At 46.8% G+C, this 26,077-nt stretch overlaps 1 protein-coding gene across 3 annotated transcripts in view; it reads right to left on the bottom strand.

Annotated features, from left to right (window-relative positions):
* LOC116968325 overlaps window positions 1-25,543 on the bottom strand; it is a 34,393-nt gene extending 8,850 nt beyond the window's left edge. The window contains exons 1-8 of one of the 3 annotated variants that reach the window (XM_033015074.1): window positions 25,442-25,543; window positions 21,820-22,575; window positions 16,047-16,106; window positions 14,684-14,736; window positions 13,526-13,670; window positions 9,268-9,692; window positions 6,771-6,999; window positions 2,658-2,775 (exon numbers count right to left, since the gene is read on the bottom strand). In XM_033015074.1, coding sequence (XP_032870965.1) covers window positions 2,658-2,775; window positions 6,771-6,999; window positions 9,268-9,692; window positions 13,526-13,670; window positions 14,684-14,736; window positions 16,047-16,106; window positions 21,820-22,575; window positions 25,442-25,537 — 1,882 coding nt within the window. In that variant the 5' untranslated portion in view covers window positions 25,538-25,543. Of the gene's footprint in view, window positions 1-2,657; window positions 2,776-6,770; window positions 7,000-9,267; window positions 9,693-13,525; window positions 13,671-14,683; window positions 14,737-16,046; window positions 16,107-21,819; window positions 22,576-24,342; window positions 24,475-24,495; window positions 24,662-25,441 lie in introns of those variants that run through there. The other 2 variants (XM_033015076.1, XM_033015075.1) reach the window with 2 other exon arrangements.
* Window positions 25,544-26,077: the final 534 nt, after the last annotated feature.

Genomic DNA, 26,077 nt, shown 5'->3' with positions numbered 1-26,077 from the left:
GAATGGAGAAAGAGGAGTGCTACCCGCACGATATAGGAACGATCCTGCTCTCACCGATAAAATTGAATAGTATAATATATAAGAAGAACCCAATTATTCACAATACAATAAGAATTTGGAAACAAATACAAGTATCCTTGAAATGAAATAATCTATCAGTACTAACCCCACTATTGAACAACCCCGCATTCAAACCTTCTCTCATCGACAACACATATCAACAATGGGATAGACTGGGGATTATGAAAGTAGGGGATATGTATGAATTGGGTAAACTGTTATAATTTCAACAATTAAAATTTAAATTTAAACTGAAGGATAATCAATATTTTAAATATATACAGATATGTGACTTTATGAAGAAATATATACATAGATTTCAAACTATATTTTTAGACCCTTTAGAAGAAGCAATGAATATTAAGGCTGATTCATAAAAACTAATATCATACTTTTATAATAATATATTAAATATGGAATTACCCTCAACAGAAGCACTAAGAGAAGATTGGGAACATGAGCTAATGATAAAGATCTCGAAGGATAGATGGGAAAAGTATCTGATGAACACACATAATTGTTCTATTAATGCAAGACATAATTTAATTCAATTCAAATTATTACATAGACTATATTATTCAAAAACGAGGTTGAATAAATGTTATCCAAACGTCTCTCCCAGATGCGATAAATGTTTGTTTCAAAACGCTAATATAACACATTCATTTGTAGGATGTACAAAGTTGAATACATTTTGGAGCGATATATTTGATATATTTACAAAGCTCTTCAAGTCCACAATAGAACCTAAATCGGAATGGATTATATTTGGAATAATAGTAGAAGATATCAATTTAAATAAAGACCAAAACTTTTTTTTAATTATGGGTTAATAATTGGAAAGAAATTGATACTTAAATTTTGGAAAAATACAACCATACCAACTGTTAAAATGTGGATTAGGAATATGATGGACATAGCACGCCTTGAAGAAATGAGACTCCGACTAATAGATAAATATGACCAATTCTTAAGGAGTTGGTCTCCTTTCATCGACTTTTTGGAATCATGTGATGCAGCGGTACTGTAAAGATTGCTGATTTCAGTTCATGCATACTGAATCTACATAGATAGATCTACATCTCCCAATACAGATTTGAAAATTTCTCTTTTAAGGGGCCTTCTCTCCTATTTCTACTTTCCACTTTTTCTTTTTTTTTTATATACACACTTCACGTTTCTCTATTCTCTACCATCTATTTTTCCTCTTTTTCCCCTTTCTATTGTTTTCTTTTTCTTGTCTTGCTTACTTCCTTCTCAAAACATAAAAGTAGAGGTTGTACATAGAATGGATTACGGTATGACATAGTTGGAACCTAAAATTAGGTTCCACTGTACTGTTTTGTACTGTATTAACTTCTAATAAAATAAACAAAAAAAAAAAAAAACAAAAAAAAAAGAAACAAGGAACTGCAGATGCTGGTTCACAAAAAACCCCCACAAAGGGTGGAGTAGACACAAATGCTGGAGAAACTCAGCGGGTGCAGCAGCATCTATGGAGCGAAGGAAATGGGCAACGTTTTGGGCCAAAACCCTTCTTCAGACTGATGGAGGGTGGCGGAGAGAAGAAAGGAAAAAGGAAGAGGAGGAGCCCGGGGGCTGAGGGAGAGCTGAGAAGGGGAGGAGACAGCAAGGGCTACCGGAAATTGGAGAATTCAAAACTCAGCAGGCCAGGCAGCATCCCTGGAGAACATGGACAGCTAACGTTTAGGGTCTGATGAAGGGTCTCGACCTGAAACGTCAACTATCCATGTTCTCAAGAGATGCTGCCTGATCTGCTGAGTAGCTTTGGTTTAATAATGGAATTGTCAATATCCATCAGGATCAAGCAGTCCCTGTCTATGTGGTCTTCCAGTGAGATGGACAAGGAGTGGCTTAGAATGGGCAATGAAAGATTTTAACAGGAATGGGGGAGGGATTGACTGGGAACGTGAATGAAAGACCTTATTTACAGAGCGAGATAGTCAGTGGAAAATTACAACTGGAATTCGGAAGAAACTTATTTTCTGAAGAGGGTAGTGAGAATGCGAAGCCTACTAATTCATATATTTGGGGGAAGTGGTTGAAATTGAGTGTTTTTTTAATATAATGAAACACAGGAAAAAGGGAAACACCTCATACTGTTCGATTGACACAAAATGCTAGAGTAACCCAGCGGGTCAGGCAGCATCTCTGGAGAACATGGATAGGTAACGTTTCATATCGGGATTCAGACTGATTGTGGAGGGGGGGGGGGGAAGGAAAGAAAGCTGGGAGAGAGGAGAGGAGGTGGACACAGACTGGAGTGGGGGGGGGGGGGAGGGGGGGGGGGTAGGTAGATGGTTGGAGCAAAGGTCAGCGATTAAAGCAGAAGATGTGAGACAGACTGATTGTGAAGCCAGAGGAAGGAGCAGAGGATGAGGGGGAGGGGAGAGAGGGAAGGTGTGGGGGAGAAATGCTGAGGAAGGAAAGGAAGAGAATGACATTGGGATGAACACTCCACGTGTCCCCGCTCTCCAGGGCCGTATTCCAAATGCGTTTCTTTGCAACAGATCTTCTTTCCCCCCAACTCCATAAACCTGCTCCGAATGAAGTCAACTACATTTAGCTCGGCTCACCCATTTCATCCTCTGACCGGGAGTTCATCAGGTAAAACAGGGCCGCCTCCGCAAACACACTCAGCTTCCCGTGGCAGTGCAAGCAGTTTAGTTCCTTGTACCGGCCGTACGTTAGACCCTGGACAACAAGGGAGAAGGGTTAGCAACTGTGGTCACTCAGTGGTTTAACAAAAAATACAGGAGACTGTCAATGGAGCAATCATGGGTTAAATATAGCTCTTCACCGGGAGCGAGCGGGCAAGATCATCTCTGACCCCTCTCACCCTGGCCACAAACTCTTTGAATCACTTCCCTCTGGAAGGCAACTCCGGACTGTCAAAGCTGCCACAGCCAGACATAAAAACTGTTTTTATCCACGAGTAGTTGCTCTACTCAACAGCCAAAAATCTGTAGCCTCCCTTTGATCTGGTATTTTGTTGGTTCACATGCTTGATCAATGGTGTTTTATCATTAATGTTTGATTATTATTAATGTTTTGTGTTTTCTGAGTCATTCGTAACTGTCACTGTATGTCATGTTGTTACTTGTGGGTGGAGCACCAAGGCAAATTCCTTGTATGTGAATACTTGGCCAATAAACTTACTTACTTTACAGTGCAAAGTTCCATCAGGTATTGTACAGTCCCATTCACCTATAGCTCATTGCAAACATTGGACTTTGCCTCTGAACCTGTTGCACTACTGTGCTGAGAACTACATACTGAACTGCATATCTTTCCCTGCTGAGATCAGTACACTGCACTCTGTATCTATCCCTGCTGAAAACTGTATAGTGCATTCTGTATCTTTCCCTTTGCTCTAACTGTTGTATTTGAGTTTGGCTTGATTGTATTTATGAATACTTTTATACGATTTGATGCGATAGTGTGCAAAACAATGCTTTTCGCTGTACACAAAATAATAATATTCAGAAGTGATAGGAGCAGAGTTAGGCCATTCGGTCCATCAGGTCTATTCTGCCATTCCATCATGGCTGATCTATCTTTCCCTCTTAACCTCATTCTCCTGCCTTCTCCATATAACCCATGACATCAATCTATCTTTGCCTTAGAAATATCCATTGACTTGGCCGCCATAACCTTCTGTGGCAATGAATGCCACAAATTCACCATCCTCTGACTAAAGATATTCCTCCTCAATTCCTTCCTAAAGGAACATCCTTTAATTCTGAGGCTGTGCCTTCTGGTCCTCGACTCTCCCACTAGTGGAAACATGAGTATAGGAGCAGGGAGGTTCTACTGCAGTTGTACAGGGTCTTGGTGAGACCACACCTGGAGTATTGCATACAGTTTTGGTCTCCAAATCTGAGGAAGGACATTATTGCCATAGAGGGAGTGCAGAGAAGGTTCACCAGACTGATTCCTGGGATGTCAGGACTTTCATATGAAGAAAGACTGGATAGACTTGGTTTATACTCTCTAGAATTTAGGAGATTGCGAGGGGATCTTATAGAAACTTACAAAATTCTTAAGGGGTTGGACAGGCTAGATGCAGGAAGATTGCTCCCGATGTTGGGGAAGTCCAGGACAAGGGGTCACAGCTTAAGGATAAGGGGGAAATCCTTTAAAACCGAGATGAGAAGAACTTTTTTCACACAGAGAGTGGTGAATCTCTGGAACTCCCTGCCACAGAGGGTAGTCGAGGCCAGTTCATTGGCTATATTTAAGAGGGAGTTAGATGTGGCCCTTGTGGCTAAGGGGATCAGAGGGTATGGAGAGAAGGCAGGTACGGGATACTGAGTTGGATGATCAGCCATGATCATATTGAATGGCGGTGCAGGCTCGAAGGGCCGAATGGCCTACTCCTGCAACTAATTTCTATGTTTCTATCCTCTCCACATCCACTGTATCCAGGCCTTTCACTGTTCTGTAGGTTTCAATGAGGTTTCCCCTCAGCCTTCTAAACCCCAGCGAGTAGAGGCCCAGTGCTGTCAAACGCTCATCCTATGTTAGTTAACCCACTCGTTCCTGGGATAATTCTCGTAAAACTCTACAGCCCCAGCACATCCTTCCTCAGATATGGGATCCAAAATTGCTCACAATACTCCAAATGCTGTCTGACCAGCAGCTTACAAACCCTCAGCATTACATCCCTGTTTTGTATTCTAGTCCTCTTGAAATAAATGCTAGCGTTTCGTTTGCCTTCCTTGCTACCGATTCGATTTGTAAATTAACTTTTCGTGAATCCTGCACCAGCATTCCCAAGTTCCTTTGCACTTCCGAAACCTAATCTGGAACTGAACTCCTTAGATTGTAAAACTACACCAAAAATAGTCTCTCAACCTATATCACAGAGTTTAACTATGTAGGGAGGAACTGCAGATGCTGGTTTACGCCAAAGATAGACACAAAATGCTAGTTACTCAGCGGGTCAGGCAGCATCTCTGGAGAAAAGGAATGGATGACATTTCAGGTCGAGACCCTTCTTCAGACCTGAAACGTCATCTATTCCTTTTCTACAGAGATGCTGCCTGACCCACGTGTTACTCCAGCATTTTGTGTCTATCCTTGTAGATTTTAAGACTCTATATGCCTTGGCAAAGTGACACTGTGACTCTGAAGCATGGGTTTGCTTTCCTTCGCTATCTAATATGAGGTGGTTATGGGTCAAACACAATCTTAAAGGGAAAATATAAAAGATAGGAAGCAAACACAAAGACCTGGAGATACAGAGGAGTTTAAATCAGTATCAGTATCAGAATGGGAAACACAGGCTTCCGTTGTGGACGAAGCCCTTTTAGAATTCTCTGATTGTTCTGCTGTAATCTAAGGTTGTCAGTAATCCCTCCCTAGAATATCAGACCGCACGCATACATCATCTAGATCACTGCTTCCCAACCGTTGGCTGTTCCCCAAAACTGGTCCACGAAATTGGGCTATGAGGAGGGGGGGGGGTTCAAAATGTAATTAAAAATTTACTTCATATTTGTTTGTCAATTAGTTTAGTTTAGAGATACAGTGCAGAAACAGGCCCTTTGGCCCACCAGGGCCACCCCAAACAGCGATCCTCGCACACTAATGCATAGGGACAATTTACAATTTTACCAAAGTCAATTAACCTACAAACCTGTATATTTTTGGCGTGTGGGAGGAGACGGGAGATCTCGGAGAAAACCCACGCAAGTCATGGGGAGAACGTGCAAACTCTGTATAGACAGCATTGAACCCAGATCTCTGGCGCTGCAAGGCAGCAACTCTACCACTGCGCCACCGTGCTGCTCCCAAGTTATGAAAAATGTATTTTTATTTAATGTTTTCATTTTGTGACTAACTACAATGCCAAATTAAAACGTTTATGAAATCAAATCATTTTGACAGAATTATCAATTCATTTATAGTGTCAACTTACAAAATGGGCTGCAAGTCCAAATGTTTGATTAGTTTTCAGACTGTGGATGTTAAGGGCTGGGAGTCACTGATCCAGATGCCCAAAACCTGTTGCTTTCTCAAGGTGCCAAATCAATATGGCATACATAATATCACAATACAAAGGTCTATCTCCACTATACTTCGTTAGCCAGAGGGTGGTGAATCTGTGGAATCCAGACAGCAGTGGAGGCCAAGTCGTTGGGTGTTTTTAAAGTGGAGATTGATAACTTTTTAGGTAGACACAAAATGCTGGAGTAACTCAGCGGGACAGGCAGCATCTCTGGAGAGAAAGGAAGGGTCTTGACCCAAAACGTCACCCATTCTTTCTCTCCAGAGATGCTGCCTGTACCACTAAGTTACTCCAGCATTTTGTGTCTATCTTCGGTTTAAACCAGCATCCGCAGTTCCTTCCTACACAGTTCTTGATACCTTCTTAGGTAGACACAAAATGCTGGAGTAACTCGTTGGTCAGGCAGCATCGCTGGAGAAAAGGAATAGATGATGTTTCTGGTCTGAAGAAGGGTCTAGCATTTTGCTAGAGTTAAAGGCGTCAAGGGTTAAGGGGGTTGAGAAGGAAAAATAGTTCAGCCATGATGGAAGGGCGGAGCAGACTCGATGGGCCGAATGGCCTAATTCTGCTCCTATGTCTTATGGTCAGAACCTTTTATGACCATAAGAGGAGGAAAAACCACTGGAAACGCCAACAGGTAAGACATTCAGAAAAGGCTCCCGCTTTATGAACTGACCTGTAAATCTCCCTCCTTGGAGCAGTTGAGGCAGCCCACGGAGAAGGAACTCTCCTGTACGATCAAATCCACAGGAACACATCCATGTAGGTCCAGGTAACCCATGACATCCGAGTTCTCGTGGAGGACACTGGGCTGGAAGGTGGCACTGATGGCCGTGCTACATTTCTCACAGCTTGCAGAACAAGGCTGCTTCTGGGAAACGGTCAGGTCGACAGCCACTTTGCATCTTTGAACAGAAAGTGAACAGTGGTCAGTTCAACAAAAGCTGGAGGTTGTCGTATGCCAAGACCCTCCTCAATCGTCACTGCCATTTGGTTTTCGACTCAATTACTAGACCAAAAAAAATAACAATTAAGGCACCCTGCGAACAGGGAGTGACAGAAAATATCAGCAGTCGTGACCCACGTATCCAAAGTTAGTTTCCATTTTAGAGAGATAGCATGGAAACAGATCCTTCAGCCCATCGAGTCTACGCTGACCACGCGTTCACACTAGTTTCAGTAGTTGAGACCCACATACCTCAAGTTATAATTTTAGCGATACAGCATGGAAACAGGCCCTTCGGCCCATCGAGTCCATGCCGACCGTCGATCACCCGTTCGCTCTAGTTCGATGTTACTGTACTTTCTCATTCACTCCCCACACACCTGGGTCAATTTAGAGGCCAATTAACTGACAAATCCCACACGTCTTTGGGATGTAGGAGGAAATCGAGAGCACCCAGAGGAAAGCCACGCGGTCACAGGGAGAACGTGAAAATTTAAAAAAATAAACCACAGTAAATACTAGAAATACTCAATAGGGCAGACAATATTTGTGGAGAGAAAAACAAGTGAACATTTCAGGCCACTGACTACAATATTCATGATATTTTTGCACTCGTCTCATGTCCAAATGTGCTAGTTATCAAACTGCCTTTGCAACTCTGGAGTTTAATAGAGTTGTATTGGATTGATGGAATCGGTTATCCAGTCTGTGGTAACAGTGCCTCATTAAAACCATAATATGTTGCACACAATCAGCATAGTTTGAGAGTATTTGACAAATCTATTGTGATTTATCTTGGAAACAGAAAATAGGTGCAGGAGTAGAGGCCATTCGGCCCTTCGAGCCTGCACCGCCATTCAATATGATCATGGCTGATCATCCAACTCAGTATCCTGTACCTGCCTTCTCTCCATACCCCCTGATCCCTTTAGCCACAAGGGCCACATCTAACCCTCTTAAATATAGCCAATGAACTGGCCTCAACTACCTTCTGTGGCAGAGAATTCCACAGATTCACCACTCTCTGTGTGAAAAATGTTTTTCTCATCTCAATCCTAAAAGATTTCCCCCTTATCCTTAAACTGTGACCCCTTGTTCTGGACTTCCCCAACATCGGGAACAATCTTCCTGCATCTAGCCTGTCCAACTCCTTAAGAATTTTGTAAGTTTTGGAAGCTGTGACTGGCAGAGTTGCTTAGAGATACAGCGCGAAAACAGGCCATTCGGCCCACTGGGTCTATGCCGACCATTGATCACCCATTCACACTAGTTCTGCGTTATCCCACTTTCATAGCCACTCCCTATGCACGGGGGGGGGGGGGGGGGGGGGGGGGGGGGGGGGGGGGCAATTTACAGAGCATATCGTTGGAATGTGGGAGGAAACCGGAGCACGAAAGCCACACGATCACAGTGAGAACGTGCAAACTCCACACAGACAGCATCCGAGGTCAGGATTGAAAGCAGGTCTCTGGCGCTGCGAGGTAGCAGCCCCACTCGGCCGCCCCAGAACACACAAGGGGAAAATCAGTGAATGTAGCGGAATTAGATTTTCATAAAGCACTTAATGCAATGCAAGGTTATTAAATGAAGTCTCAGTGGATTGAGAGTAATATATTAACAGAGCTGGTCGACAGAGGAGCTGCCTTCAGTTTGGCAGTTTGCACAAGGATTTGTGCGTGGTTTCAGATATTTTGCCATTGTTATCAACAACAGAGGATTATCAAAGGATGTACCAATTTTATTCCCCCAAAGATGTAAACTTAGATGGCAAGCAAGTAGTGAGGAGAATGCAAGGGATTTGGGAAGTTTGGTGAGGAAGAAATTCACGGAAGAGTCAATATTTTGGTAGGAAAAACACAATGTCTCAGAGAGACTGAGACGTCCTACAATGATGGAAAATTTTCTCTATGTAAAACAATCACAGAATGCTGGAGTAACTCAGCGGGACAGGCAGCGTTTCTGGAAAGAAGGAATGGGTGGCGTTTTGGGTCAAGACCCTTCTTCAGAACAGTGAAGCACTTTTCAAAGAGTTACAGATGGTGTTGTGTACATTTGTAGGCTTGTAGGGATGAGCTTAGACCCCACCATCAAAGGGATCTATAGGAGGCATTGCCTCAAGAAGGCAGGCAGCGTCACCAAAGCCCAATTACACAAATGGGTAGAAAGGTTTCTGCATCTTACAATTAATTATGTGGATTCACTCTCACGCCACTAACGCTGATCGTACCTGCTGCACTTCAGCGACACGGTGATCTGCAGAGCGGCCAGTGTCGCTGTCCCTTCTCCCAGCTGAAAGCCAACAAATCGCACTGCTGTTCCCTTGTGCAGGCCCTTGCTGTTGGACTCTACCGGCAGCTGCCCGCTCCCATTGCCAGCCGGGAGGGGTTTATGCCTGCGAGCGGCATCAGTCCTTGAACAACCATCAACCTCCTCACCAGAGCTGACTTCACTGCCACTCAACTCTGGGCTTTCTGCCTCGTTGAACTTGGTCTGCTGAAGCTGCTGCGACAACCCCCTGACCACATCTTCTTTCCGGGGGCACAGAGGCCCTTCTGTCGACTGCAGAACCCGCGCGTCCGCCAGGCGCGGCTGGAGGTCCTGGAACGGTACAAAGCGAATCCCGGATTTCTCCACGTCCAAATCCCTCTTTATCTGGATAGGGTAGAAAACGTGAAATGTTAGTTTTCAAAACCGCAATCATATTGGCAGCATTCTCCACAATAATTAATCTCACCTCCGCAATAAAGAGGAAAGGAGGCTGGAGAGAATAGGATACTTACACACCAAAGACTTACAGGTTTGTAGGTTAATTGGCTTGGTAAAATTGTCTGTGTAGTGTGTGTAGGATAGTGTTAATGTGCTGGGATCGCCGGTTGGCACGGACTAGGTGGGCCGAAGGGCCTGTTTCCACACTGTATCTCTAAAGTAAACTAAACTAATTCGGGAGGGTCAGCATGGCTTTGTCCACAGCAAACATGTTGGGCAGCCAAGGGTAGTGGTGGAGGCAGATACTATAGTGCAATTTAAGAGGCTTTTGTATTGGCAAAATGTGTAGGAAGGAACTGCAGATGCTGATTTATACTGAAGATAGACACAAAGCACTGGAGTAACTCAGTAACTCAACTCGAGAGAAGGAATATGTGACTTGTCAGGTTGGAACCCTTTTTCAGACTGAAATTGACTTCAGATTAGATAGACATGTCGACATGCAGGGAATGGAGGGATGGCGATCAAGTCCAGAGAAGATTTGTTTAACTTGCCATCATGTTCAACACAGACATCGTGGGCCAAAGAGCCTGATCCTGTGCTGTGCTGTTCTGTATTCTACAAGTGATGGAATGGATTGTGAATGGACCAAATGACCTCTCCTTTCACTCCTGCCATCGGGGATCTGTCGACTGTCTCTGGTTGCACCAAGGACCTTGGGATTTCATTTATGCATTAGCATTGCTGTTATCTATCTATATCTATATTACTAAAAGTCTGTTCTTGATCGGTTTTGGCGATCTGTGCTGCGATTTCAGAGAGAACGCCACCACCTACGGCCGTCATTTTTGGCCACCTCGCTCAGAGCCCCCCTCCGCCGCATGTGTGCCGAGGATTTTTCCAGTCGATGAAAAATGACAGAGATATTAATGATTTTACAAAATTCCCCATTCTCTCTGCTGCCCCCGTTGGCGGCAGGGGAAACGGACTATAAAACCAAAAAGTGGTGTGCCTCAATTAGTCTGCAAGTTGGAGGAAGGCAGAGGGTCACGTTTCTCTTAGCTGTGAATAACACTGAACACATGTCCACACTACTGTGAGTAAGTACCCTTAATGTGGTTTGAAAATGAAAATATGGTTAAAGGAAAAAAAGCACTGCCTGCAAATGGTTGTTTGGAGGGTTTGGGTTGAAATAAAAAGGCACTCTCCCCACCTCTCCCCCTCCCCTCTCTCAGCACACCCCCTCACTCCCCCCCCCTCTCCTCTCTCCCCCTCTCCTCTCCTCTCCCCCCCTCTCCTCTCCCTCTCCTCTCTCCTCCCCCCCCTCTCTTGGGCCCCTCTTTTTCTCCCCCACCGTCCCTCCCCTAAACCCCCCTCCCCTCCACACACCCCCACCCCCTTCCCTCCACCCTCCCTGCTCCTCACCTCTCCCCCTCCCCTCACCCCCTCACTCTCATCCTCTCTCTCCTCTCCTCCCCTCCACCCCCACCTTTCCCCCCCTCACCCACCCTCCCTCTTCTCCTCCTCTCCACCCCCCTGTCCCTCTTGCCCCTCTCTCTGTGTCTCTGTCTCTGCCCCTTCTGTCTCTGCCCCTTCTCTCTCTGCCCTAACTCTCTACCCCCGCCCCCCCCCCCCCCCTCTCTAGATGTGACTGCAAGTTGGGGGCTATGCGTCAGTAGATAGGGTGGTTATGGGGTAAAAGGAGCAAATTAATATAATAATATAATATCAAGGGGGGTAATTAGCGTTAGTGCGGGGGGGGTAGTTTGTGTGTGCATGCCGCCTCCCCCCCCCCCCACAACCGCACGTTGGGTGAACAGACCCAACGGGTCTGCACTTGGTCTAGTTAATTTATAGAATTTGTGATTATTATATGTTATCTATCCATATTGAGTTTACAGGCCATTTAAGCTGCTGCAAGTAAAGAATTTCATTGTTTTGTTGTGGGGACATTTGACAATATGGGTCAAACAAGGCTAAATGGGACTATCTTAGAGGGGGCATTGACAAGGTGGGCTGAAGAGCCTGTTACCATGCTTTGTATGTATGACAATGAAATACTCTTCAGGACAGGCAGCATCTCTGGAGAGAAGGAATGGGCGACGTTTCAGGTTGAGACTTGTCTTGACCCGAAATGTGACCCATTCCTTCTCTCCAGAGATGCTGCCTGTCCCACAGTTTAGTTATTCCAGCATTTTGTGTCTATCTTCGGTTCAAACCAGCATCTGCAGTTCCTTCCTACACAATGAAATACTCTTGACATGACTGGATAATGTGGATGTGTGGAGATGGTGGCGTGGAAGCAAGAAATCACTAATAAATTCATTAATAAAGCAGAAATTAATGGGCAGCACAGTGGCACAGCGGTAGGGTTGCTGTCTTACAGTGCCTGAGACCCGGTTCAGACACCGACTACGGGTGCTGTCTGTACGGAGTTTGTACGTTCTCCACGTAACCTGCTTGGGGTTTCTCCGGAGCTCCGGTTTCCTCCCACACTCCAGACGTATAGGTTTGTAGGCTAATTGGCTTGGTATAATAGCAAATTGTTCCTAGTGCGTGTAGGATAGTGCTAGTGTATGATGATGGCTGGTCAACGCGGTCTCGGTGGGCCGAAGGGCCCGTTTCCGAGCTGTATCTCTAAACTAAACTAATGAACGACTTTCAATGTTCAGGTAGTCAGGTATATGACTAATCTGGCTGCAAATTTTGCACAGACAAGTTGTTGCATGTGTCTAAGATTTTCCGTAATGCCAAAAGTATTCATTTTACCAACGTGAAAACCCAACCTCACAACTGCGAGCAGCAGGATCCCACAAACATATTCAAAGGTCCAATGTACGAAGGGCATTGTATTATTAATCTGTGCCCAGGCGAACCAGGTGCCAAACATTCTGTATTTCCAAACAATCAGAAAGTAGATGACCAGAGATTTACAGTACAAAATCAAATTAGTATACTTTAGAAAAAATGGCTACAAAGTGTTAGAGTAACTCAGCAGGTCAGGCAGCATCCTTGGAGAACATGGATAGGTGACGTTTTGGGTCCAGACCCTTCCTTCAGACGACCTCTCTCTTCAAACTTAGTTTACTTTAGGATTAGGTGCAACTTTTACTTTAGTTTAGAGATACAGTGCTGAAGCAGGCCCTTTGGCCCACCGAGTCCGTGCCGACCAGCCATCCCCATACACTAGCACTATCCTACACACACTAGGGACAATTTACAATCTTTACCAAAGCCAATTAACCTACAAGCCTGCACGTCTTTGGAGTGTGGGAGGAAATAGGAGGACCCGGAGAAAACCCACGCAGGTCATGGGGAGAACGTGCAAACACCGTACAGACAGCACTCGTAGTCAGGATCAAACCCAGGTCTCTGCCGCTGTAAGGCAGCAACTCTATGGCTGTGCTACTGTGCTTTAGAAAATAAAGGGCACAAAGTGCTGGAGTAACTCAAGGGGCCAGGCAGCATCCTTGGACAATATGGAGAGGTGATGTTTCAGGTCGGGACCCTTCTTCACATAACTCCTCTCTTGAATCTTAGTTTACTTCAGATTTAGATGCAACTTATTCTGCAGAATACCTTTCAATTACCAGTTAGAAAAACACCTCTTAATCAGTGGACAGTCTGACAGCTGGGAAGTATCGATTCTGACACAACGAGACACTGAGAATAGACCAGCTTGTGATATGTTTTCTTCTTTCTTTCATCTCCCAAGTGCCTTATTTTGTTCCCATCGGGCAAGACGTCACTGAACAGGGTGTCACTGAACATGGTCTTACCTTTCTGGCTCCCTCGATGAACAGCTTCTCCAGGTTGCGATCGAGCCACCGCAGGTAAGGACGAAACAGCAGCTCGAGTTTTCCTGTCAGCCTGTTGGTGGCATGTTTGGCCTGAAGCCACTCCTCTGAGGATTTGCACACGTGCCTGAGGTGGAGAGGGCAGAAGGTAACCTTGTGAAGCGGCCCTCAAAACCAGGACTTAGTGGAAATGAACAACCATTTGAGACATGAAGAACATGGTAAAACTCCAAGCACACGTTGGTGCCAGACTGGGGTAGATTTTCCAGACGATTGGATGCTATCCCCATTAGAATCCCAACACTTGGAGCGCAGGAGGATGAGGAGCGATCTTACACGGGTTCGTAAGATCATGAGGGGAATAGACAGGGTAAATGCTCAGAGACAGACACAATATGCTGGAGTAAGCAAGTCAGGCAGCATCTCCGAAGCAAAGGAATAGGCAATGTTTTGAGTCAGACTGAAGAATAGGGGTGCGGGGGACGATGGGTGTGTGTGGGGGGGGGGGGGGGGGGATTGAAGGAGAGAAAAGGCCAGAATAAAACAGATCTTTTCCCCAGAGTAGGGGAATCAAGATCCAGAGAACATAGGCTCAAGGTAAAGGGGGCAAGATTTAACAGGAACCTGAGGGTCAACTCTTTCTACACAAAGGTTGGTTAGCGCAAAGTCGGTGAGCCAAAGAGCCTGCTTCCCGCTGTATCACTAAAGTAAGAGCAGGAACTGGCCTCCTGGTCCCTCGAGCGTAGCCTTCCATTCAATGTGATCATAGCTGATCTTACTTAGGTATCACTTAGGCTTGTTGTTAAAATCTTGAAAAATTGAATTTGTGCAGAGTTGCATACCTTCTGCTTCCGCAGATGCTGCTTGACACACTGGGTTCTTCCACTCGCTGTTTCAGATTTCAGCATCTTTGGTCTACATATAAATGGGGCAAGTTGTTTCTTCTTTACATTGAGATGACACTAATAGGCTCTTACGGCCACTCAAGTAAGATTTTACAGTGAAAGTAAAGAAGCATTCATTTATCTTTGGCAAACAGCTCGGGCTTGAACTACAGCACAGGGGTTTTCAGTCCAAGCCTATGCTGAGGAGATACACCAATGCCAATGGTTCAGTATTTTAATCCTCATTTCTTCTTACCTTGCCATAGACGCTGGCAGATCCTGATCCTCGGGAATGTCCAAAGTGAACACCTTAGAAGAAGAGAGAGATGAAGAGAATCAAGCAACATGCTACCGTATTTGAGGTGGGAGAAAGAGTGGGAAGCACGGGTCCACCACCGATTTGCCCCCTGCGGCCGGGGTTCTGGAACTCTGGCCCGGCCAGAGCCAGCAGATCCATTCTCATAGCCAACTTCCGAGGCCGACGTTGCGGCCCGGTACCTCAGCCCCCTGGCGGGCCGTACCAGTACTGCACGGCTCCTCTCAGAGGCCGTGACCTCTGTGGGTCCGGCAAAACGGACAATCCAGAAAGCATCTGGAACCAAGGGGGGCCGGAAGAGTCGGCGTTGGACCTGTATCGCACCTCTGGTAGATCTAATCGTAACAAGGTGAAAGCAGTAGGTGTGGCCAGAAATACATCTCCCTCAACTACTGAAGGTCAGGGGTCGAGTTGAATGACCCCTGCGGACAGTTCCACTGTATTTTTTATTACACAGAGGGTGGTGGGTGACTGAAACGCTCTGCTAGGGGAGGTGGTGGAGGTAGATACAATAGTGGTGTTTAAGAGGCATATAGATAGGCACATTGGGATATGTAGAGAATGGAGGGATATGGATCACATATAGACAGATGAGATCAGCTTATCTTGGCATCATCCTCAGCACAGACATCATGGGCTGAAGGGCCCATTTCTGTGCTGTAATTTAGGCATTTCTACTTCAGTTCCTCTGCAGGTGTAGTCATCGAAATGTGACTTAGCGTGGGTAGATCAACATAGCATAAGGTTATTAGTGTAAACTCTTCTTATAGTTCTATGACTCTATGACTCAGGGCGGCACGGTGGCGCAGCGGTAGAGTTGCTGCCTTCCAGTACCGGGGACCCGGGTTCCACCCCGACTACGGGCGCTGTCTATATGGAGTTTGTCCGCTCTCCCCGTGACTGTGTGGGGTTTCTCCGAGATTTTCACTTTCCTCCCACACTCCACAGACGTACTGGCATGTAGGTTACTTAGTTTGGTGTATGTGTAAATTGTCCCTAGTGTGTGTGGGATAATGTTCATGTGCGGGGGATGGTTGGTCGGTGCGGACTGGGTGGGCCGAAGGGCCTGTTTCTGCGCTTTATCTCTAAACTAAACTATGTTGATGAATATAGCAGAATTGATCTTACTGACGGAAGGAATAAAGTTTGTTACATTCTTCCAAAAACAATCCGTGATGTTTGTGTCGTAGATTAGTGTGGTCAGCCACAACTTGCCTTTCATTGTAACATAATGCCCCAGAGAATGTGGCAACAGATACAGCTCCAGCATGCACTTTGTGCTGTCGGCAATATGACTTCTTACCTCCAAAGGATAATCGTCCGGGAACGAAATCTGAATGTCCAGCTCCTTCAAATCAAAAGGCTGTAAGAGAAGGAGAGAATAAGAATCAACTTTGGAATGTTAGGATGTGCAAGAAGGAACCGCAGGTACTGGTTTATACCGATAATTGACACAAAGTGCTGGAGTAACTCAGCGGGTCAGACAGCATCTCTGGAGAAAAAGGATGGGTGACGTTTCGGGTCTACAAACTTTCATCCTTTCTTCCCCCCCAGAGATGCTGCCCGACCCAATGAGTTACTCCAGCACTTTGTTTCTATCTTAGTAATGTTAGGACAGGCTGTGGAAAGCAAAAACTCAACACCAACCAGTTAATTCACAAAGTGAATAAGTAAGGGTTGTTAATGATGGGTTATAGATTGGGGGGGGGGGGGGGTTGCAAGCCAAGGTAATGGGGCCCTGTAACTGAGGAGGCATGTGCTGGCATTGGCAAGGACCCGGAGGAGGTTTATGAGAATGATACCAGGAACATAGAAACATAGAAAATATCATCCAACTCAGTATCCTATACCTGCCTTCTCTCCATACCCCCTGATCCCTTTAGCCACAAGGGCCACATCAACTCCCTCTTAAATATAGCCAATGAACTGGCCTCAACTACCTTCTGTGGCAGAGAGTTCCAGAGATTCACCACTCTCTGCGTGAAAAATGTTTTTCTCATCTCGGTCCTAAAGGATTTCCCCTTTATCCTTAAACTGTGACCCCTTGTCCTGGACTCCCCCAACATCGGGAACAATCTTTCTGCATCTAGCCTGTCCAACCCCTTAACAATTTTGTAAGTTTCTATAAGATCCCCCCTCAATCTCCTAAATTCCAGCGAGTGGGTTAACGTATGGAGGGCGTTGGAAGTCTCTAGACCTGTACACGTTGCAGTTTAGAAGGATCCTCATCGAAAACGACGGAATAATGAAAGGCCTGAATTGCATGGACGTGGAGAACGTTTCCAATGTTGGGGGAGCCCAGGACCGGGGGGCACAGCCTCAGAATAAAAGGCATACCATTAGAGTGGAGATGAGGAGGAATTTATTTTGCCGGGGGGGGTCGGTGAATCTGCAGAATTCATTGCCACAGACGGCTGTGGAGGCCAGGTATTCCTAAAGCGGAGATCGATAGGATCTTGTGTTTAAGAAGGAACTGCAGATGCTGGAAAATTGAAGGTAGACAAAGGTGCTGGAGAAACTCAGTGGGTTTCGGCCCGAAACGTTGCCTATTTCCTTCGTTCCTTAGATGCTGCTGCACCCGCTGAGTTTCTCCAGCACCTTTGTCTACCTTTGATAGGATCTTGATTGGGAAGGGTGTCAAAGGTTACAGGGAGAAGGCAAGAGAATGAGGTTGAGAGGGAAAAAGAAAGGCAGAGCATACCTGATGGGCCGAATGGCCTAATTCTTCTCCTACGTCTTATGAAAACAGGAATTAAATAATAATAATAATATAATAATAGACTTTATTTATAAAGCGCTTTAAACAACCGCAGTTGCCACAAAGTGCTGTACATGAGAACTCATGGACAAAAAATCATTACAAACCATTAAAAACCGTAAAACGAAGGACTAAAAACAGTAAAAATGAAAAGACATTAAAAGCACTAAGAACAGGAGCAATGTCTCAGCCAGTGTCGAAAGCCAGAGAATAAAAATGAGTTATTAGGGAGGATTTGAAGATGGACAGTGAGGGGGCCTGTCTGATGTGCAACGGCAAAGTGTTCCAAAGTGCCGGAGCAGCAACAGAAAAGGCTCTATCCCCTCTGAGCTTCCGCTTAGACCGTGGAGCATATAGGTGGAGCAGCTCAGAGAGGTAAGGCGGGGCAAGCCCATTCAACGATTTGAAAACAAATAAAAGAATTTAAAATGAACTCGAAAGTGCACTGGGAGCCAGTGAAGGGAGGCCAAAATTGGCGTAATGTGTTCCCTCTTTCGAGTTCCGGTCAAAAGGCGAGCGGCAGCATTTTGAACCAACTGGAGACGAGCCAATGAAGCTTGTGCGACTCCAGAGTAGAGTGCGTTACAGTAATCCAGCCTACATGTAATAAAGGCATGGATTACTGTTTCAAAATGCTGCCGCTCGAGGATGGGCTTCACCTTTGCCAGCTTCCTTAGGTGAAAGAAGCTGGACTTAACCACCGCGCCTATTTGTTTATCTAGTTTAAAATCACCGTCCATCCTAAAACCCAGGTTTAAAACTGTTGGCTTTACGGACAATGCCAGTGGACCCAAGTCAACAAAGGGAGGTTCATAGCAGCCATTGGGGCCAAACAAAATCACCTCTGTCTTTTTTTCATTAAGTCCCAGAAAGTTTAAGGCCATCCAGGACTTAATGTCCTCAAGACAAGACAGAAGTGATTTTAGAGAATAGTCGTCTTCTTTCCTGAGTGGCATATATAACTGGCTATCATCTGCGTAAAAGTAAAGGCAAAGGGATCAGGTTTTTAAGCAGTCCTTGGAAGAAGTGCAATTGTAGAACGTTTATAGATGAACACATGGCTACAGCTGCAAACTTGGCAGCAATGAAACACTACAGAAGAGTGAAGAGCAAAAATAGCTTGCTATGCAGATTAGAGGAAATTCAACACCAGGGTTGGCTGAAGATCTACAGATGAATTAATATTAGGATTGAAAAAGACAGACAAAATCCTGGAGCAACTCAGCAGTTCAGTCAATAAGGTTAATTCCCGGGATGGCGGGACTGTCATATGCTGAGAGAATGGAGCAACTGGGCTTGTACACTCTGGAGTTTAGAAGGATGAGAGGGTATCTCATTGAAGCATATAAGATTGTTAAGGGTTTGGACACGCTAGAGGCAGGAAACACGTTCCCGATGTTGGGGGAGTCTAGAACCAGGGGCCACAGTTTAAGAATAAGGAGTAAGCCATTTAGAACGGAGACGAGGAAACACTTTTTCCTCACAGAGAGTGGTGAGTCTGTGGAATTCTCTGCCTCAGAGGGCGGTGGAGGCAGGTTCTCTGGATGCTTTCATGAGAGAGGATTAGCAGAGTCAGAGGATATGGGGAGAAGGCAGGAACGGGGCACTGATTGGGGATGGTCAGCCATGAGCACATTGAATGGCTGTGCTGGCTCGAAGGGTCGAATGGCCTACTCCTGCACCTATTGTCTATCTCTGGAATAGGTAACATTTCAGGTCAAGATTCTTCTTCATACCCTTCGTCATATTAGGATTCATCGCTTAGTTTAGAGATACAGAGCGGAAACAGGCCCTTCGGCCCATCGAGTCCGCTCCGATCTCCGATCCCCGCACATTACCCAAGCCAATTAACCTACAAACTGTAACTGTAGGTGTGGGAGGAAATCGAAGATCTTGGAGAAAACTCACACGGTCACGGGGAGAACGTACAAACTCCATACAGACAGCACCCGTAGTCGGGGTCGAACCCGGGTCTCTGGCACTGCAAATGCTACAAGGCAGTAACTCTACCGCTGCGCCACCATGCCACCTTTGTTCTGGCTTGTTTAATGAAGCCAGACCACTGGGTGTATGTGAGACTTGTATTAGGGATGGTAGACAAACTGTGGGGATCGGTATAATCAGGGATGGCATTGTAGTGAGTTTGTACCATTGCACTGAGTCCAATATATCTGCTCTACAATGCAATGCACAAACTGAATACTGTAAACCCTCGCACTAACTGATCTCTATTGAGTGGAAGGTAGACAAAAATGCTGGAGAAACTCAGCGGGTTGAGGCAGCATCCATGGAGCAAAGGAAATAGGCGACATTTCGGGTCGAGACTCTTCTTCAGACTATTGAGTGGATTTCAGTTATAGTGGACCGAGGCTCCCATTGCACCCCCCCCCCCCCCCCCCCCCCCCCCAGCCACCACACGGTGAAAGCTGCCCATGACAAGAGCGGAGAGAGTGAGCAGGATGAAGGTGGCATGTGTACCGGGTCCGTCACCGTCGCACGTGGGCTCTGCGGCTCCCCGGCCTGTGAATTCCTGCTCGTTTAATCCCCCCAGATTCTTCCCTCCCAACCGCGGGTTAAACCTTTACCCCCCCCCTCACTCGGTTACAGCAGACAATGGACTCACTCCCTCACCAGTCCGTTATTGCGGGGGTTTACTGTAATGTATTGCAAGCTGGGGGGAGGATAAAAACAAAGCGCTGAGCAGGTCGGGCAGCATTTCCACAGAGAAACAGGGCGTTTCAGCTCAATGATATTTTGTCAGATCTGAGAACACCAACATTGCCCTGACAGCTTAACTGTTCCTCGTCCATAGATGCTGCCTTACCTGCTGAGTATTCGCAGCACTTTGTATTTTTCTAAGCACCTGCATTATTTTTTTAAATCTGCAATTACTCGGGATAGACTGCACTTACTCGGGATAGATCTACAACTAAAGTGTCTCTTTCTTCCCAGTGGACATAGAATAGGCTGCCGGCAGAGGTAGTAGACGCAAGTACTATCACAACATTAAAAAAAAAGATTTGGATAGATACAGGGATATGGGTCAAACACATACAGGTGGGACTAGTGTAGATGGGGCATGTTGGTCGTGTGGGCAAATTGGGCTGAAGAGCCTGCTTACATGCTGTACGACCATGACATTTTTAATTCCTTTTATTAAAATATATTGCACAATATACAGGTGAACCTAATTAAATTAATGGATCACAAGTCTCGTGTCTTCCCCACACATTCTAGTCCCACCTCTATACCTCAGATTTCTGTCTAAGGGATGGATTATAAGAAGAGTTGCATGGTTCCAAAGAAGGAAGTGGATCAAGTCCTAATTTTTTTTGCCAAATGTTTAGAGCAGGAACAATAGAGCAAATGGGTCATTTTTGAATCATGAAGTGAACAGTTTTGAAGACCACTGGAAATTGGAGGAGAAGCAGCTCCTCCCCCCCCCCCACCCTACATCAGTCTGATGGGTTTCGGCCCGAAACGTTGCCTATTTCTTTCGTACCATAGATGCTGCTGCACCCGCTGAGTTTCTCCAGAATTTTTGTCTACCTTCGATTTTCCAGCATCTGCAGTTCCTTCTTAAAAAAAAGTTTTGAAGTTTGTTTAGCGATACTGTGTGGAAACAGGCCCTTCGGTCTACCAAAGTCCATACCGAATAGTGATCACTAGTTATATCCTTCACATTCGGGACAATTTACAGAAGCCAATTAACCTGTATATCTTTAGGATGTGGGAGGAAACCGGAACACCCGGCAAAAAAAACACATGGTCACAGAGAGAACGTTAAAAACTCTCAGGGATTATGGGAAGAAAGCAGGAAAATTGAGTTAAGAGGGAAGAATAGATCAGCCATGGTTAAGTGGCGGAGTAAACGTGCTGGGCTGAATGGCTTAATTCTGCTCCGATAACACTAACTTACGAACACAGAACTAGTGTGAACGGGTGATGGATGGTCAGCGTGCTGTCTGTGTGGAGTTTGCACATTCTCCCCATTACCACATGGCTTTCGCACAGGTGTTCCATTTCCTCCCACATCCCAAAGACAATAGGCAATAGACAATGGTTGCAGGAGTAGGTCATTCGGCCCTTCAACCAATGTGATCATCCCCAATCAGTACACCGTTCCTGCCTTCTCCCCATATTGTAGGTGAATGAGCCTCTGTAAATTGCCCCTAGTGTGTAGGGAGTGGATGAAGAAGTGAGATAACATAGAACTAGTGCGAATGGGTGATCGATGGTCGGCGTGGACCCGGTGGGCCGAAGTGCCGGATTCCTTCAAATCGCACGATCCACACAGCGTAGAGAGTGCAGGACTCACCCAGTCGGGGTCGGTCGGCTCCACCACGATGCGATAGTACGTCTGCTTCCCATCCTCGCTCTTCTGAACGATGAGCTGGTCCTTGGGGAAGCGTTTCAACAGCTGGCTGATCTCAGTGTCTCGGAGTTGGCGGGCAACCTCTTGGGTCAGCTCGGTGAGCTTCACCTCGTCCTTAACCACGGCGGGACGGGGGACGGCCGACCGTATGAGCGGCCCCGGTGGTCTCAGGCTGATGCGGGCGGGCTCGTGGTCCAGGGGGTCCCTGACGGCGGGCAACCTCTCAGGGTGCCAGAAGCGGCACCGCTCCTCCATCACGCAGTAGCCGTTCAGGAAGTAGCGGCACGGCCTCCTCGCTCTGTCTCTGGGGGCCGGCTGCGGCTGCGGCTTGGGCGTTCCAAACCGCGTTCGGCCATGCGCGGCCGGGTCCTCAGCAAACCGCACCGTGCCGCCATCTGAGGGGCACTCGGCGCCGCCCTGGCACTGGGGGGCGCTCTCCGCGGCGGTGGCACCGCTGCACGGGCTGTCAGGCGCCCCCGGAGCCGTCCGTGGCTCCAGGTGCTCGTGCAGGAACCGGCACCTACGGCCAAACTGGCAGTACTTTCCCCGAGAGTAAAAGCGGCAGACCGGCGGGTATGCGTTCATGCTTCTGGGCTTCGACTGAGACGTGGAGTAGCTCCTGCCTTTCTCAGTCATGTCACTGGCGTGAGGCAGACCCTCAGACACTGGGATGTGGCCCACCTCCATGGCTTCCAGGGTCTGTGGACAGAAACAGAGTTCAGCTTAGTTTCTCATTGTCACATGTACATGCTTTTATTTTTTTATTTTCGCATGCTATCCTGTTAGCGAAGACTGTACATCAAGCCGGTTACAATCAAACTGTCCACAGTGTACAGATACAGGATAACGTAAATAAAGTTTACTGCAAGATAAAGTCCAGTGAATTTCGATGAATTATAGTCCAAAGGGAGTTCAGAACCGATCTCCAGTTGGATAGGATGGAATGGAGTTTATACTGCAACTTCTGATTCAGTTGGCAATGTCTCCCATTCATTACCAATTTAAATTAAAGATTAAAAACGTAGTTTAGTATATCATCATGTGTTACAAATGTGTTACAGCGAAAAGCTTTTGTTGCATGCTAACCAGTCAGCTGAAAGACAATACATGATTACAATCGAACCATTCACCATATATAGATACATGTTTCTGCTTCTCAAAACTGTATAAACATTTTGAAAGCTGAAATGTTTCTGTGGACGGATTGCGAGTGCAGTTGATTTTGAAGGTGGTCAGTGGAGCCACCTGTGTGGAAAGCAACTGCAGATGCTGGTTTACAGAGAAGATAGGCACAAAATGCTGGAGTAACTCAGCGAGTCAGGCAGCATCTCTAGAGTAAAGGTATAGGTGTCGAGACCCTTCTTTAGACTGAGAGTCAGGGGAGAGGGAAATTAGAGGTACTAAACGGTTCTGAATAAATCACTTGCACTATCATAGATTTTTTTCCTAATTGTGCTACACACTAATGTTTTTTTTTGCAGTCCTTTTCCTTTTACCGTCTTGCAGAATCTGTGTGATTTATATATAATTTCTGTTTGTGTGCGTTTATCTGAGTTTGTGCCTGTGATACTGCTGCATGCAACATTTTCCATAGTACCTGTGTCTCACCACACTTGTACAATGAACTATACTTGACTTTTGAAAACAAAAATCAACAACAGCATATGCTGCACATTTCTAACTTAGCTGTTAAACACAAACATGGCCCTCTCCTCCGAAGCACATATTTACAGGAAAGCATTGAACACGACTTTTACTTTAAACTTTAGAGATACAGTGCGGAAACAGGCGCATCGGCCCACCAAATCCACGCCGACTAGCAACCCCTGCACACCTAAGACTATCCTACACATGCACCACGGACAATTTACAATTTTACCAAAGCCAAATAACCTGCAAACCTGTATGTCTTTGGAATGCAGGAGAAAACCAGAGCAACCGGAGAATGTACAAACTCCGTATAGACAGCACCTGTAGGCCAGGATCGAACCCGGGCCTCTGTAAGGCAGCTGAAAAGCAGCAACTTGTTGTTTTGCCACTGTGCTGACCTAATGACATTGACACATAAACTGAGAAATTGTTTACAAAAGTTCAAGGTTATCTAAAGTTTAAACTACAAGAAGTTTTCCCAATTCACAAAGTCAAAGTATCGAATTTTATCTTGCGTCCAGATCAAGGGCATGCTTGTGCTTGTGCTGTGCGGATATGAAGTGTCCCAGTAATCAAAACCAAAGATCTTATAGCTATAAGATCTTTGATCAAAACCTAGAATCTAGTCACATAACCATTATTCAGCTGAAGAAAGTCAGTCAGATTCCAGAAACCATTTAAACTTTGACCCTGTCAAAGAAAGGCAAAAATGCTTCAGACACTGAAAACTTGAAATATAAACAAGAAACGTAATAAATACTCAGTTGGCCAAACAGCATTGCTGAGGGAGAAACAATGTTTCTCAGATCAATGAACCTTTCAATAGAAGTCATCCACTTGGAGCGTTTAATCTGCTCCTCACTCCTGGCCCAAGATTTCACGGCAATTTCTTTTCTTTTTTTTTTAAACAGTTGTGTTTAAAAGATTATGGTCGTTGTTGCACTACATTCCAGTCATGTAAATAAAAACTTTTCAATGTAAAAGTTCAGTAAACTTTCATTGAGTCCAATTAGATGAAGCGCAAGCCCATGAGAACTCAGTAAAGATGGAAACTCAGATCAGCACGACTGAGCACGACCTGGGCCCCTTAATCTTTCCCCCGCTGTGTACATTGCCGGGCCTGTTGAATGTTTCACTGTCCCTCGGTGAGTCAAACGCAACACGCCCCCCTCCCCTCCACTTGCCCCTCCCAGTAGCGTGGAGTAGCTGCCCCAGTTGGGGAGGGGGAAGAGATCGACCCGAGAGTGGGTAAGCGGGGGTCAGCTGTCAGGATGGGGAAAAGGTGTTCAGGGAACTAGGGCGGGGACTGGACCAGGGATGGGGGGGATGACAAGGTCTGGGGAAGGGTTGCGAGTTGGTGCATCGGGGGGGAAGGGGGGCATCAGAGAGGGATGGACAAGGCATCGGTGGGGAGTGGGGGGGAACGAGGGGCATGGAAAGAGGAGTCTGGGGCATCAAGGGGGATATACGGGGGGGGGAGAAGAACATAGGGAGCATCAGGGGAGAGAAGGGGGAAGAAGGACGTTGAGGTGGCAGGAATGGGGGGAAGAAAGGCATCGGGGTGGGGGAGAGAGAGGGGCATTGAGGGAGATACCGGGACATCGAGGAGGGAAGACGGGGCATCGGTGAGGACGGCCAGGGGCATCGAGGAGGGGAGACGGAGGCGTCGGGGGGGGGGGAGATACATGGACGGGGGGGGGGGGGAGACAGGGGCTCCGGGGGAAGCGGCCTTCTCCGGCCCGGGACTGCCGGCCCTCGGCGCCGCTCCCTCCCTCCCGGATCCAGCGCCCACCGACCCCGCTGGCAACCGCGCGTCGAGCCGGAGCCGGAGCCGCGGCTACTACTGCTGCTACTGCCGCCGCCGCCTGGGGTGTGGAAGCCACTCCCTCGCAGCGCAACCGAAGCCGCCATTTACCTGACACAGCCGGAGCCACAAGAGCAGCGGACCCGGCGCCCCCGCTAACCCTTCCCCCGGCACCACGGCGCCTGCGCGGAGCTCGATACCGCGCATGCGCGGCGCTCTGGCGCCGTCGCCACGACGGCGCATGCGCATTGACAACGTGCCGTCGCTCGGGGACTGCGCCTGCGCATCACTCGGGTGCCGCCGGTAGCAACTGCGCCTGCGCATCCCTCGGGTGCCTCCGGTAGCAACTGCGCCTGCGCATCCCTCGGGTGCCGCCGGTAGCAACTGCGCCTGCGCATCCCTCGGGTGCCGCCGGTAGCAACTGCGCCTGCGCATCCCTCGGGTGCCGCCGGTAGCTAGGGAGCCGGCGGTCGCGTCTGCGCCTGTGCAGAGTAGGGAGCTCCCATGGCTATCTAGACTTGATCTAGACCAGTGGTTCCCAACTTTTTTTGGCCATGCCCCACCTAATCACCTCTAAAATCCTGATGCCCCCCCCCATATTTTAGCACGAGCAGACAAATAAATAATTCTCAGAAAATGGAATTTACTCAAAATAACATCTGAAACATAAACTACATATGTTTACCTGATGCCCCCCTTAAAAATCAAATTGCCCCCCTGTGGGGCGTACGCCCCACGTTGGGAACC

This window comes from Amblyraja radiata, chromosome X (genome assembly GCF_010909765.2).
Source record: "Amblyraja radiata isolate CabotCenter1 chromosome X, sAmbRad1.1.pri, whole genome shotgun sequence".
NCBI lineage: Eukaryota > Metazoa > Chordata > Chondrichthyes > Rajiformes > Rajidae > Amblyraja > Amblyraja radiata.
Note: the sequence above shows the minus strand (reverse complement) of the source record. Positions and strands in the feature narration are given on the sequence as shown.